The sequence below is a fragment of the Cajanus cajan genome, chromosome 9 (assembly GCF_000230855.2).
Source record: "Cajanus cajan strain Asha chromosome 9, NIPB_CcT2T_4, whole genome shotgun sequence".
Lineage (NCBI taxonomy): Eukaryota > Viridiplantae > Streptophyta > Magnoliopsida > Fabales > Fabaceae > Cajanus > Cajanus cajan.
This window is the reverse complement of record NC_138525.1, coordinates 5,763,860-5,779,719: the sequence shown is the minus strand read 5'-3', so window position 1 is coordinate 5,779,719 and position 15,860 is coordinate 5,763,860. Positions and strand designations below refer to the sequence as shown.

At 31.9% G+C, this 15,860-nt stretch overlaps 2 protein-coding genes across 3 annotated transcripts; both read right to left on the bottom strand.

Moving 5' to 3' along the window:
- Positions 1–242: 242 nt before the first annotated feature.
- Positions 243–2,365, bottom strand: LOC114917048 (putative phosphoribosylformylglycinamidine synthase, chloroplastic/mitochondrial). Its single transcript, XM_029274933.2, has 2 exons — positions 1,965–2,365; positions 243–1,826 (listed from the first exon to the last, which is right to left on the bottom strand). The coding sequence occupies exons 1-2, from the start codon at positions 2,004–2,006 to the stop codon at positions 582–584; spliced, it is 1,287 nt and encodes a 428-aa protein (XP_029130766.1). The 5' UTR covers positions 2,007–2,365; the 3' UTR covers positions 243–581.
- A 6,912-nt stretch (positions 2,366–9,277) lies between these two features.
- LOC109807228 (indole-3-glycerol phosphate synthase, chloroplastic) lies at positions 9,278–15,755 on the bottom strand. Of its 2 annotated transcripts, none has more exons than XM_020369756.3 (11): positions 15,381–15,753; positions 14,866–15,126; positions 14,584–14,760; positions 13,852–13,926; positions 13,688–13,732; positions 13,426–13,590; positions 12,871–12,949; positions 11,225–11,307; positions 11,054–11,122; positions 10,475–10,581; positions 9,278–9,496 (listed from the first exon to the last, which is right to left on the bottom strand). In XM_020369756.3, the coding sequence occupies exons 1-10, from the start codon at positions 15,516–15,518 to the stop codon at positions 10,495–10,497; spliced, it is 1,179 nt and encodes a 392-aa protein (XP_020225345.2). In that variant the 5' UTR covers positions 15,519–15,753; the 3' UTR covers positions 9,278–9,496; positions 10,475–10,494. The 2 variants fall into 2 exon arrangements, with proteins under 2 accessions (XP_020225345.2, XP_020225350.2); XM_020369761.3 differs by lacking the exon at positions 9,278–9,496 and having other exon boundaries at positions 10,289–10,581; positions 15,381–15,511; positions 15,598–15,755.
- Positions 15,756–15,860: the final 105 nt, after the last annotated feature.

Here is a 15,860-nt window from a genome sequence, read left to right as displayed (position 1 = left end):
GGTAATTAAAATACGCAACATATATAAATGCCATATCACCCATACGTTGTAACAAAAATAAAAATTGAAACTTCATTAATACTTCATCAACCAAACAACATGGGCGTTAAAATAGACTAAAGGCTAGTTTGCTATAAATTAAAAAAAAAAATGTAATTCTTGTATCAAATAATAATTTAATGATTATTTCAAAACAAATCTAATTAATGCTTGTTTACAAACACAACTTGTTTGGTGAAAAACTATTTAAAATAACTTGTTTAGGAGAGAAAAACCAAAACAAATGCATGAAAGACTAAAAAAAACGAAGTCAATTCTTTATATATATATATATATATATTAAAAGAAAAAACTGTAACAAATTGATCATAATACACACAAAAATAAAGAAGGCAATTCTTCTATGAAAATTAGAATTTTCTTTCATTAAGAATCAAGATCCATCGATAATACACACAAAAAAAAGAAGGCAATTCTTCTATGAAAATTAGAGTTTTCTTTCATTAAGAATCAAGATCCATCGATCTTTAATTAAATCGAAATAAAACTCCACTGGTGAAGCAAGAGCATCACATGGAAAATTAGAGTTTTCTTCCTGTAGCATGTGTATCTCTAATTCTACCTCCTGCACCAGTCTCTGCACCAGGATAAGGTGCCACTGCACATGGAAAATTATGTGTTTCAGCAGTAAACAAGATATCTAACTCATGTACTGCAACGTCTAATGGACATGCTGAACCAGGCTGAACTGGTCGGAGCTGCTTTACTGGAAAACCCCTTATTGCACTTGAGTTATCCTTAAAGCCAATAACTGAGTTATTTGGATTTGCCTGTAGAGTACTTTTCACGATTTGCATAAGAGTTCTACTCATAAGCTGTCCATCAATGAAAATCTTTCCAGTAAAAAACCAGTGTCTGCTGTGCTCACTGTTGGACTGGGCAATATCAAACAACTCCACATTTGTTGGATTGCGCTTAATGTCTTCTCTGAAGAGTTTGGTATAGTATTCTAAATCCTGGTCATCAAAGGCAAAACCCATCTCCAGATTAATCTCTTCTAATGCCTTCCGTCCTCTCTCCATGACAGGTATATAACGAATTTCTTCTGGTACTACACTGGTCTCAAAGGATGTTAGCATCTGAGTGTAAACACATTCGGTCATCCTATCATGCACCATAGACGCAAATTCATTGATTAGATGATCTTGCAGTTCACTTGTGGTGAACAACAAGTACCTCCTGGACCGTTCCAGACGGCTCACTTCTGTCAAACCACACGCTTGGCAAATTGCCACAGCATTAGTAGACCATGCTGTGGTAAATGACAACCTGGGGCCAACCTCAACGATAACTGGAACCAAACCCTGTTTCCTCTTCTTCTGGAGAAAGCTCTCAGTTCCCAGATTCTCAGGCTCAAAGGTTTCTTGAAGAAGCCATTTAAGAACTGAAAACTTTTCGCTTGAAAGTTGTGAACCAAGGCCAATATTATAACATTGCTCCGTCTGTATTTCCACAATCTGATTAGAGATTTTCACTTGAGCCTCCTTTAGAAGCTCAGCAGCTGCACTATCTTGCATAAACGGGACACGATACAAATGAACAACTTCTGAGGCAGACTTCTCAACCAAACCCGGTTGCTCTTCTACTGAACTGCTCACACCACCAGAAACCACAGCTTTGGGATTTTCTTGAGCCTGGCACCTTAACGGCAACGCTCCTGGAGATGATCCCAGAACCCAATTCCGATTCCTAAGCGTACCCCAAAGCATGTGACTTCTCTGTCTCTGAGGCTTCTTTTTCAGAAACAAAGTTTGCCTGGAGGTACCCTGAAACCAAAACAAACTCACGTCAAAGCATGGAACACCCGCCCAAACAACATCAACTACAATGATAATAATAATAAAAAAATTAATGAAAGGGGTGTTCATGTGATGTTAATTCAAAGAGAGGGAGTAAAATCAAACCTGCAAGAATTGAGACACCCCAAATTCCGTGACAGCCGCCATGTCCTCGATCAAGTGTTGGAAATCTCTATAGACTATAATAGAGAGGGAAAAAAAAAAAAAACTTTGAGAGGGAAAACTGAAAAGCAGAATCAGAATCGAAGAAAAGCAAATCAAAAAGAGAGTGGAATGGTGAGTGTAGGGTAAAAGAAAGAAGGTTTTAGTGTAGCACAAAATAAAACCCTATTAAAACCCTATTAACCATTTCCTCTCTTTCTCTTGTAACTTGTTGGTTCTCCCGCCTCTAACACTAGATTTTCTTCATTTTTTTATGTTTATTTTGATAATAATTTATTATTAAATATATATTTATTATTTAGTTTTAAAAATAATAATCATAATAATATTTTTTGGCTCTTCACTTAACTCTATGTAGAATTGGCCCCATGGGAACTGTAAATTGCATTTTTTTTAATCCGTAAATTGCCTATGGTTTGTAAAACTTGAAATCGTTATAATATGGGTTAATATTGTTATAACTACAATTTACAATATGTAATAAATTATTAGATTTATGCATATTGTAATACAATTTTTAACCATGGATAAAAAAAAATTAAAAAATATTAAACTTCAATTTGAAAATACTGATGAAAATTATATATTAAAAATGTATAAAAATGTTTTAATTAAGGAAAAACTTCTATAAATATTATTGTTGAAGAATGACTTTTAAAAAATGTTTTTATATTTTAATTCTAATTTATATATAAATAGGATAGGAAATTTTTTTTCTATTATGTCATGCGTCTACTTCATTAATTATTTTTATCTTGATCCCTTTGCTAGTTGGGAAAGGATAGAAAATTTATATATAAATAGGATACCAAAATTCTTGTCTTGTTTCATATATTTAATGTTTGTAGGAAAATAAATTAATCATTAAATTTAAATCAATCAGGTTCAAAGCATTTTATTGGTTACAAAAATTATTTTATTAAACTGGTTGACCACGGTGGTACACATTTAGAAATAAACTATTAAAATCTAATTATTTTGAAACATTACATTAATGTAAGATTGTTTTTGTCACCTTTGTACCAAATTCAAAAGTCACGCAAACTCTGCGGATAATCACTTGTCCACTTGAGCATTCTGCGTGAGTTGTTGAATGTTTCGTGTTACTAAATTTAACATCTTTAGAAAAGAAAAAAAAATAGAAATTCACTACACATTTTGAAAGTATTAATTGAATTAGGGATTCTCAAAATAAAAAAAATAAATTTAAATAAAATATTTAATATACCAAATATAAAATAAACAAGCATAATTAAAAATAATATAATTATATAAAATATTAATTATATGAACATATTAATTATATAAATATATAATATATATTTAATAAATACATATTAATTATATAATAAACAAATATGTATATATGTATATATAACAAAATACATAATCATAAATAAATTTTTGAAGCAATAAAAACAATAAATAAATAATCTAACTGTAGTTTTGGTGTAATTCTATCCATAATTTTGACTAGTAATAATTAATTAAAGTGGAACAAATTTCCATTCTAAAATTCACGCATACGGAAGAAATGCATAAATACAAAGAGAGATTTTATTTTAAGGCCTAAATGTATACTTGTAATTTAGATGTTACTGTATTATTGTAGTATCAATAAGACAACAACCAATTTTATTAAAAGACATCTATCAATTATTTAGATATAATACTAATTACACCTTTGTTTCCCATTATAAATAAAAATAATAATTTTGTACATGTTAAAAAAGTTAGTTAATTGTATTAAATTATCATTATTATAAATATCAAAATAAGTAGTATAATTAAAACTATACATTAAAAAATATTATTAAAAAAGCAAAATAAAAGTAATTAAAATTTATTTATATTTAAAAAATATATATTTTTCCTTATTGTTGGAAACAACATTATGAAATTGTGCAGAGTTAAACAAACTTTTTTATATCACAAACAAGATATTATAGCTATCTTTGGATTGAATGAATTATCCGAAAAATATCACTTAATTATAGCAAGAAATGAAAAATTGATCATTTCTTATCGCAACCTATTGTAAAAGACTACAAGTTTTTTCCGGTTCACTGGTTGAGAAATTATTTTCTCATCTTTCGATTGGGTGAGAAGATATTTTGGGGCAGGGAAAAAACAAACTATTAATATTTGTAATATTTGTAGCTAATTTATTTATGATTGCATGCATGCAGAGAGGTGACACATTAAAATCTTTAAATTATAAGTGACTCTAAGTACCTTGTTTTTTTAGTCGGTGAAACAAGAAACAAAGGGTGATGGACACCACATATATCACATATGTTCTATCAAAATCTATCATTTCTTTTTTATCTTTTTTCTTCTTATCATGTTATATCTCATATCGTACCTATACTTAAGTTTTATCTCTTCTATCCTTTTCTTTTTCCACGTGTTAAAGCCATAACAAAGTTTAAGGCACAACCATCTCTTCATCTCATATAGTCTTAATTAAAACATTTTTTTTATTTTTATCAAAAGAATGAAAATAGAAAGAGTTGAAAACATTTTTTATTTTGTTGGTCGTGAAGAGTGTTGTTGGTTGCATGTGAACAAGTTGATAAAGATGATAATAGTGATGTATATTTCATATATATAAGAGCAACTCTAATGGAAGTTGTTTGGCTCATCAAGCAACTCTAACATGAGTTTCTTACCATTGGAGAAGGCTGAGGTGGCAGCAAGAGTTTCTTGCAGAAGAGAGAGGGTTGCTTAGTGAAGCAACGATTGCTTACTTTTGTAAACTGAAGGAGGCGCGGCGGAGGACGGCGGAGGCGCGGTTGGACGGCGGCGGCATGCGGGTGGACAGCGGAGGCGCGCTAGTGGACAGCGAAGGTGGATGTTCTGCTGCAAGTGGACAGCGGAGGCGCGTCGGTGGACAGTGGAGGTGGACGTTCTGCTGCGGGTGGACAGCGGAGGCGTGCCGGTGGACAGCAGAGGCGTGTCGGTGAACGTTCTCGCTGGACCTGCGCGCGGCGGCGGCGGCGGCAGCGGCGGTGGTAGACGGTGTTTGAAGGTGGAGTTGGAAGAAAATGAAATGGGAGAAAAAATGAAAAAACCCTTTACGAAGAGAAGAAGAAGAAAAAGAGCGTTTAAAGAAATAAGAAATAAGAATTAAAAATTAAAAAATTAAAAAATTAAAAAATTAAAAATAAATAAAAAATACCTTGAAAGTTCCGTTACTTGAAGTAGCCGTTGAAGACTTCAAGTAACCGTTGGCATTTGTTTTTTTTTTTAAAAGAAAAAAATCATTATAAATAGGCATCAACTCAATTAAAAAATTTGGACCTCTTTAACTCTCTTCTACTTCTTTTATCTTGCTTGTTTTGCTCTCAAAAATGGATCCTAACCAATACAATCATCAAAAAATTTTAAATTCTTTCCAAAACCAACCACCACCGACGAGTGCAAATTCTTAAATTCCTCCGCAATATGTTATGTATACACCATCAATTTAGATGATCTTTTGGATCAATTCATAGAAGAGGAACTACACGAAAACACCGACGAAGAATTAATCCAGTTGACGATACAAACCTATCAACAACAACTTCCCAACACCACAAGGTCAAACCAAACAAGGAGGGTAGTTCATCGAAATCGTGAGGAAGGTCATGAACGATTGTTCAATGACTATTTCTCTGAAAATCCAGTATACACAGAAACTCAGTTCCGAAGATGGTTCCGCATGCGACGACATGTGTTTCTCTGAGTTGTAGATGCCATAAGCAATCAAGATGAGTACTTTCGAATGAGGCTCGATGCAACACGTAGAAGGGGCCTATCACCATTGCAAAAGTGCACAGCTGCTCTTCGTATGTTGTCTTATGGGACACCTGCTGACTTTCTGGAGGAGTATATTAGAATTGGTGAAACCACTGCAGTGGAATGCTTACAAAGATTCGTGAAAGGAATTTGTGAAATATTTAGGGGTGAGTATCTGAGACGCCCTAATAACGAAGACATTCAACGACTACTACGGATGGGAGAGGCACGTGAGTTTCCTGGAATGCTCGGTTCAATTGACTGTATGCATTGGGAATGGAAGAATTATCCAGTTGCGTGGAAAGGTCAATTTTGTCGAGGTAATCATGCCAACCCAACAATCATTCTTGAAGTTGTTGCATCACAAGACTTGTGGATTTGGCATGCATTTTTTGGAACTGCAGGTTCGAATAATGATATTACTGTGTTAAATGCATCTAATGTATTTAACGAAGTTCTTTTAGGAATTGCTTTGACAGTGCAATACACCGTGAATAGAACCCAATATAATATGGGTTACTATCTAGCAGATGGCATATATCCAGACTTTGCTACATTTGTCAAGACCATCTCCATGCCACAGGGAGAAAAACGAAATTATTTGCCCAACGACAAGAATCAACGAGAAAGGATGTAAAACATGCATTTGGAGTGCTTCAATCTCGATTCGCAATCATACGAGGTCCGACACGTTTTTGGGATGCCGCAATAATGAAAAATATAATTTATGCATGTATCATATTGCATAACATGATTGTCGAGGACAAGTGAGACACCTATCAAAATTATATTGATTATGATGGTGTAGATGATAACATGTCAAGATCTGAAATATCTATAGGTGCTCATCCCAATTTTAGAACAACATACCTTCAAAAGAGAGCAAACGAATACACCGCCAACTTCAAGCAGATCATATTGAACATATTTGGGAACGTTTTGGAAATAATAATGATGAAAATTAATTTTGTATAATGTTTATGTATTTATTATTGCTTTATTTTATTTTTAATATCTACTTATTGTGTATTTTTCTCAGAATTTATTTTCTTTTATTGTAGTGTAATTGTCCTTTTTAATAAAAATTTTAATTTGGTTCATAAATGATTTGAAAAAAAATTCTAAAAGTTGAATTTCTTAAAGTTTCTTACCATTGGAGTAAATTTCTGTTTGAGTTGCTTAATGCTGACATGACACACTAGAGACCACTTTTTTCAGTTTCCAATGCATGAAGCAACTCAAATGAGTTGCTTCCATTGGAGATGACCTGAGTTATTTATTTTCACTAGCTTACCTTTACATATTTCCATGTGATTTGAATTGTAATGATTATACGATGTATGAGAGCAGGATAAAGATAAGTTGGTATTTGCTATGGAGGCCACCTAGATGGCAAGAGTTAGAGTAGATGATTCTATTTTATTTTGTAGACTACCTTAGTTGGATTAGCATTTTTGGTTGGTATTGTATATATTTTATAGTCTGTTAAGCCACTATTGTTGAATGGTTGTAGTTTTACTTATGTTGTTGATAGTATAATATTTAGTATATATATATATTTTCAGTCGATTTTAGTTATTTTTTTGCAATGTGACGGTCAAGATGGATCGTTACAATATTATTTCTAAATTTTCATTTAATTGAAATTCTATTAATTAGAATAATCTTTCATTATAAGTAATATCAAATTTCAACGAAGAATAATATAAAAAAATGTTTTTAATTGAAATTGATAAATTAAATGCTACGTATTAAATAAATTTTTTAATTAGCATAGAAATTAATTACTTTGTTTATATTGTGGTTGAAAAAAGTACCATTTAGCTTAATACTTTAAAAAAATTTAAAGGTTTCAAAATATATTTTTAATGAAAATTATACTAAAAAAAATAACTTACCAAGTTATCCTTCATTCACTCAATGTCTTGAAATTGCTTCATATCTACACATCAACATTGTTTCTCTTTGTAAGGAGTTGTAAGCAAAGTATCTAAAAAGTCTAACTAAACTTCACTGCTCAATGCTTTGAGAATGGCAAAATGTCTAATTTTGTTACTTGTCAGTAGTGTGTAAAAAGACTAAAAGGGACGTTCAATGGAGGAAAAAACTATTATAAAAAAAAATACTACAGATAAATAATTTTGTAATATATACTTTTGTTAAAAAAAGCACAACTATATGCTTTTCTGGTGAAAAAAAAATTGCTCTTCAATAAAAAATATAATTAATTTTTTCTTATAAAAAAATTGTGATATATTTTCATTTCTTAAAAAAGAAATTGTATATCTAAAAATAAGAAAAGACAAAAGTGTTATATTTAAATATAGGAGAGAATAAATATATTTGTATAAACTACTAGTATAGTGGTTGAGGTAGTTAAATACATGAACACCTAAATTTAATTCTCGTTACGATCATCTTTATAATTTTTCCTATCCTTGCCAAAAAAATATATTTGTATTTGTCAAGGTATATTTTTCACAATCGAAGATGATGGATGTCATTCGAACCAAGAAAATATAGATAGTAGTCTCCATCACCTATTCCATATAGTATAGGTATCCAACAAATACCACATGAATTTGTGGATATTTATTAAAATATAAAATTTAAACAAAAAGAAAGAAAGAAATAAAACTAAAAATAAATAATTTTAAAACAGATATTTATATTAAAAATAATTTCATAACATATATTTATACTAAAATTAAATATTTTAGAGTATATGTTTATACTAAAAATAAATTAAACATGGTTACTAAAAAAATACTAATAATAAATTAGATAAATTTTATATATAATTAAAAATAATTTATACCAAAGTGTGTTTCCGTAAATGGGTACCTCACTACCCTATTCACCATATTAATAAATGGATACTAATTTAACTATCTATTTCATTTTACAATGAATTTTATTCATAAATATCTGTAGTTATGATTTTTTTTCATCCTAATGATGTATTACTTGCATCATTAGGAGATAAAGGTGAACAATATATTTTAGTAAAAACTAATTTTTTAACGAAAACTAACATAAATCTAACGAAAATTAAAAGTTAAATAAAATATCATATACTCTAATTTGTCAAAAGAGAAAAGTGTTATTTACCTATGAGTAAATAAATGAAGTAAATAAAATTTAAAATATATATTAACTAAAATCATTCAATAAACTTAAATTGATATAAATTAAAATAAATAAATAAACTTAAATAAGATATTAATTGAAATAAATATTAATTAAATCAATAAAATTTAATAAAATATTAATTAAAATAAATAAATAAATAGAAGGCATCATACCATCTTATATTTACAAACCTTCGATGTAGCCTTAAATACCACCTAAATATTGTCATCCGATGCTAATGACACAAAATTTAGCTCTCAATTGAAATCGTTTACTAACTTTAATTCTTAATATATGTCTCATAGGTAATCGGTCAGCATTGTATTAAAATTGACAACCAATAATGAAAAAACATAAAATATATATCATTCATTAGAATAATGAAAATATAAGAATTTAGTGAGTATTACATAATTTATCTCATTTAATTATAATTGGGGAAGGATAATACAAGATAAAGAGCCCAAACAACTTAAACAAGCCAGCCCGGACCGCAACATAAATATGTCAGGTATTTGCAGTTCGCACCACCTAGCCTGTGGACTAACAGGCCAGCCCGCAACCTACCAAAAATATCAAATAAATTTTTTTAAGAAAACTCAAAAATCAAACTGATCATCTCTCCAACAATTTAATTATCAAATATTTTCAAGAATTAACTAAATATACCAACCGATATGATCTAAAATAAAATTTGAAACACAAAATAAAAAAAATACGAAATAGATAGTACATTATCAAATATTTTAAATACATAACTATCATTCATCTTCAATAACTATGTTTAGTTCCATCTTTTTAATGTAGTTGGTTATTTAATTTTTTTTAAAGAATAGTTAGTAAAAGCCCGTGGGCTGGCCTGCAAACCCACAAATAAAAAAATCAGGTTGAAAGTGTCCCATTCAGTCTAGGAGGCGGCTATTTTTGCTTGGAAAGTCTGTCTTTTGTTGAACTTTGATTTATTTCCTTAATAAAAAAAAAATTATTTTTATTGAACTGTGATTCATCCATCGATTCTCCACTCTGCACTACAGAAGCTTACAAAGTCAATCACAAGATATATTCAATGTCAAGCTGACAATGGAGCTCAAGCAGTTCAGATATTTGACACGTGCAACAAAGCTTAGTCCCTGTGTGCAATCATGTTGGTGCTATAAAAAAAAATACTTTTTATAGTTTTCAGCAGCTACCCAATGAAAAGCTTTTTAAGTTACAATATACTATATTTTCTTTAGTTCATATTTATTTATTTTTCTTTAGGTATAAATATTTCTATTTAAATTTTAAATTAACATAAAATTATCATGTTATATAACTATTAAAAAAAAAATACTTATACCTGTAGACACAATATATGATACAACAAAATGGAATGAGATTCAATGCAAAGTTGTCACCAAACAACTCAATGTCACAAAATGATGCCGTTTATAGAAAAGTTTATTGCAGATTGACAATTTATTTTGGTATTTTAGTACAAGCAAAGGTCGAAGGCATGAAATCAAGAACATTGTTAAAATCTGTCATCTCAATGCCTATACCTCAAGAAAGATAGCTCACTTCAACCCAAAGAGATATCTTTGCCAAAGAGATTGCTGACTCCCTTCGCAGGATCACTTTGTTTTACAATAGACTCTCCAACCAATACCTGCGGAAAAAAAAAACTAAAATAGTGAGATAGAGTATGATAAATAAGGATACAGTGCTAATGTAGTGTAGCAGGGGTGAGTTCTGAAACATCTGTTGATTGTTGGTTTACTACTTGCATTGTATGGTACAGTTGTTGGCATACACACGGGTTAATGAAATTAGACTACCACTTTACTCAAATTATGATTAAAGATGGTGTTGCAACAAATAACATGATTGCAAGGATATGATGGTATATAATGAGTAATTTGGTTGACACCACAATATTTTGTATCATAGTTTAGTATCTCCGAAATTCCTGTTAGTACCACTTTTACCAACTGCTAAAGCCGCGTCACATCTTATGAGACTGACTCGAATACAAGGGATGCAGTATAAGTGCTGTTAGGATTAGGAAGTGGAGTATTTGAATTACCATTTCCCAGGTGTTTGTATAATTAGAGTAGAAAAATGAAATTGGCAATACTTACAGCTTTAACACCTGCTTCTTGAACAAAGGCAATATCTTCAGGGGTGAACAGACCGGATTCCCCCACAATCTAAACAAAACCATATATTCATCATCAGGAGCATGTTACTGATATTCAATAAAATAATATTTCTTTCAATAAGTAGCTCTAAATAAAGGAAAAGCCACATACAGTTATGTCTCTCTCACGGATTATTTTGCCACGCTCTCCTTCAAGAAGCTTCTTTGTGATGCTGATATCCAGCTGAAATGTTTCTGCAATTCCCAAAAAGAAAAGCCACAGTTGATCTGTCAGATCCTCAAATTTAAATATTCAGACATTGGTGCAAAAGGATAAAAACAGAAAAAAATTATTAGTAATCTCAAACGTGTGTGTGCAAGATAGAAAACTAAGTAACGGGAAAAGAAAAAAAAAATAAAGTTAAACTGCACTCTTGGACCTTTTTTGCTTTGGATTATGAGTGATTTTCATCCCTTAAATTTTTTCTTTTCGGTTAATTAAGTCCATCTATCAATGTCCCTACTTCTTCTGCTTAAATTCCTTAAATTTTCATTTTCTTCTATCTAAAACTCACCGAACAAAACATTAAACCTCACCCAAAATTAAAAAAAGGAATAAGATTTTTCTCTCTTTAAATCCTAATTTCATATCCTATAAAATCCTTTAAATTTTCTTAAATTTCCATTAAACTTTTTACCTCTAAAATTTTAAAATTAATTTGTACCCTAAATCCATCACAAACCCACAAATATTTGGAAAATTGAGAATTTGAATGTTTTAGTCACGGAGAGGTCAAATTTGTTTAATTTTAAAAATCGGGGAACTTAATTGCCTTCAAAAAACTTAGAAGAACAAAATAAAGCAAAGCAAAAGTACAATAAAGCCTATAAATATATATATATATATATGTTGCTAATCGAAGCAATAGCATAAAAAGTAAGCAGATAAAAGTAACTGTATCACTTCAAAGTCTTACGAGTTCTAAGATAGTTGTAATAAAGATAAGGTACGAATAGGATTTGACTAATTGAGAAAGTGATGATGTATCCATGTAGAAAGATAAGAAAGATGAAGAAGATTAATGAAGAAAACTGGAAAAATATACAGAAAATGAAAGCAAAAGTTTGAAGTGAAAGCACATCCAAATGGAGAGGTACTGGAAAACAAACAGATCAAACATCAAAAGGAATTGAAATACTAAGTGAAAGCCAATTTGCATAATATATTTACAATTATTCCCATTTGGAGTACAAGCAGAGAAAAGCCAGATACCATACTGCTAGGCCCATTTTGCAAGTATATTAGAGAAGAGGAAATAAAAATACTGAAGGGAGAATGGGAGAGGAAAATGGGCCCAAGGCAATGTGGGCTTGACTATGGCAGCTGAGGTGGAATTTGGAAAAGAGAAAGACTGAGTTGTAACTGAATGTACAGATGGCAAGCAAGGGGAGCTGGAAGGAGGTGCAGAAATCATGGAAAGGGGAGGAAAGTGCAATGTGGAATATAACAGAAGGTGGGGGGAGAAATAGTGATGGGAGTTAAGGGTGCTTGGATGAGCCGAGGAGTATCTCTCTCGGTGTCAAGCTTATATGGGATTTCCTATTTTCTGTCCTTGTTGTTTTCACCATTGTAAGGAGCTTAGCTCCATTCCAAACCTATTTTTCAGACTTCACTCTTATTTCTTCGCTATATTTTGAGAGAAGTTATCAAGACACTACTTCATTTCCTATTCTATTGTTCAATCTTAAAACATACTATTTCATCATAAAAGAAAAAAGTGGGAGGGGAAAGAAAGAGAGAAGAGTGATAAGAGATACCAAGATTGCGGTTGTTAATGCCAATAAGCTCAATCCCCTCTATTGCAAGAACACGATCAAATTCCCTCTCATCGTGAACCTAAGAGAAACAACATAAAATGTCAAAAAATCCTCCTGTCCATCAGGAAATAAAAGATTCTACACGGTATACCTAGAATTATGGTGGAAGCACAAATAAAGAACATAACAAACATTTATCTAGAAAAATTATATTGTCAATTTTTGAATCTTTATATAACTCACATAAGTACTGAATACAGTGCAAGTATCACAATCATCAAATCAGTCATGACAATCCAATGTTTTGATTGAAGTTAATTCGCTTTCGAGTACACCATCATTATATTAAAGAGGTTTGCAGTTTATAAAGTACACTATTGAAAAAACCCAAACCAACCCATGCCAGGACCAAGTTTGTACTAAATGGGATAAACTCATAACTTAGCTTCATGACTAAATTGCTATTAAACATCAAATATCAGTACGCTTAAAATGTTTTGTCAATGTTGAATGTCATTTAAATTTAGGAAATGAATGAAAAAGCACCAAGCTTACCTCAACAAGTGCAGTCAGTCCAAGTAATTTGCATATCTTAACCATGTATTTGATGTCGAGATCAGGCAAAACAGCAGCAATTAAAAGGACTGCATCTGCACCTTTAGTTCTAGCATAGTAGAGTTGCCATGCATCAATGATGAATTCTTTGCACAACAAAGGGCACTGCATATTTTGTCAAGAGTCATCAACACAGTCTACAAAAGGCAGTAGCCAGTAGAATATATCCAATATCAGGGACTAAGCAATTCACAAAACAAACCTTTACTCCAGCCTTTCTTATTGCTTCAAGATTTTCAAAGCTTCCCTGGACAATATTAAGGTAGAGTTTGTTATCATTTAGTTGCAATATCACCTAGTACTCGACCAACCAAATACTATATAACAGTACACACGTTGTAACAAATCCCAAGTTAGTTGGTTTACCTTAAAATACTTTGCATCCGTTAAAACACTTAGGCATGCCGCTCCACCTTTCTCATAAGCTTGAGCAATTTCAACCTACCACAAAAACCTCTAAATTAGTGGCATATACCATGAAGAGTAGAAATAAAAAACTAACAACAGTGTCAGATAAGTTGCCTGATTGGCGTGGTACATTGAGTGATACAAAAATACTAAGAGACCGTTATAATCAACTTAATGAGAAAACATAACATTTTCCTGATACAATAACTTCAGAATGGGTCCTTATTTTGAGAAGATAACATTTTAAATCTCTAGGATTGACATCATAATTGCAATAATAGTAAAAGCAAACTGAGAGCCTATGATAGATTTGTGAAGAAGGAATTTATTTTGATGGATATGCATCTCAAAGGGGTAGAAAATTAATTAGGGAAGCAAAAAGCTTAAGATGCTAAGGAGAAGAAATTGATATGTAGCATAAAACAATTTAAGACCTATCTCTGCATTCTGCAAACATGACTCAGATCAAGCACTTATTATTCTGAAACAAGTAGAATCACGGAAGCCAAATAAAAAAGATAGAACATTGAATAGAAAAACTCCGACCAACAGGAAGCAATGGAATGCCAGCCAGTTGGAGACGGCTCAAACGTTTCCCACATTACATTAGTAACAACTTCATAAACATTGCAAATAGAGAGATAATAATACTATCCGTAAAAATGATCGAGGAAAACAAGGAAAACGTACTGGATCAAAGTCCTCTCTCAAGATACCCCTACTTGGCGATGCCTTCTTCACTTCAGCAATCAACCCTGGCAGCCCAGTTCTTTCGTTGGCTGCCTTTAGAGCACCAATAAAATCCCTAACAGGAGGTGCATTTTCGAGAGCTTTCTTCAGCACAATGAGGGGTTTTCTTTCTTTAAGCTGAAAATCAGTCACCAGTAAAACATTCAATCTGTCTGTTGAAAAACAACATTAATATGAGAAAAATTGTACAATAGAGCACAAAGCAAAAACCAATCATAATACTTGTGAGACTTCTGTGTCCTTGTTCCAAACAATCTCTTCCAAAATGTTTCTGGGTGTATTGCCCTCATTCTGCAACCTGAATTGAAAGGGTCCTACATAATGCGAAGGGGGTCCAGTTGGTGGTCTTCTCCTGATTCTTATACCCTGGCTAGCAGCAACCTCATTTTGAAACATTCCCACTTCCCACTCCTTAACTTTGAGAGCCTCTGTCACAGATTCACCCGATGTGGCTACTGCAGCTAAACCATCATTAGACTCCACCTAATCAAAACACCACAAAATCAAAAAACCCACATGACAAATCAACAAGAGTTCCTCAAAATACAAAAATCAGCACTCACACACCCCAATTGAACCCAATTTATACTCCCACACCCAACAACTATTTCCATTTTCAATGAAACCCAACTCCCAAAACAAACAAAAAGAGACCCAGATTAATCCATAAGGAGACACAATAAAAGGCTGCAAAAAGATAAAAAGTTTGAAACAAAAAAAAAAAAAAAAAAACTCACCTGCGCGCGAACAGAAAAGGTTGAAAAGGGGCTTCTTTTATAAAAACTGAGTTGGGATGGAAGATTCCAATATCTGGGTGTGGAAGAGAAGAATGGAGTGGCCTGAGAGGGAGCCTTGAGAGAAGCGAAACCTTCCATTGAAGCAGATAATAACTTTTTTGAAGAAAAGGAAAAGGGAGGCAAAAAGAAAGATGAAACAGTGGTTAAGAGAACACACCGTTTATGTAATATTTAAGAGAGGGAGAAAAATGTAGTCATGTTCAACACAAGACAACACCAAGTCGCACATTCAGTTCCGATGCCAGAGCGTGTTCGTGCTTTTTCTGGTCCAAATCCAGACTACCGGTTCGGATTGGATTGCCACATTCAAGACCTACAATTACAAATGGAATAAAATTAATCCCATAATAATTACTCATATTTGGTCAAGGAATTCAGAGTAATCATATTATTATTATAAAAATTAATCCGACTATGATT

Bases quoted from the DNA above. Each gene is read 5' to 3' on its own strand.
- LOC114917048 (XM_029274933.2), bottom strand. From the start codon at position 2,006: ATGGCGGCTGTCACGGAATTTGGGGTGTCTCAATTCTTGCAG. The intron at 1,827-1,964 runs GTTTGATTTTAC...TTTTGGTTTCAG, and splicing joins GGGTGTCTCAATTCTTGCAG to GGTACCTCCAGGCAAACTTT.
- LOC109807228 (XM_020369756.3), bottom strand. From the start codon at position 15,518: ATGGAAGGTTTCGCTTCTCTCAAGGCTCCCTCTCAGGCCACTCCATTC. The intron at 14,761-14,865 runs GTATTATGATTG...ACTGATTTTCAG, and splicing joins AGGACACAGAAGTCTCACAA to CTTAAAGAAAGAAAACCCCT. The intron at 10,582-11,053 runs GTAAGTATTGCC...TTTTTTCCGCAG, and splicing joins AAGAAGCAGGTGTTAAAGCT to GTATTGGTTGGAGAGTCTAT.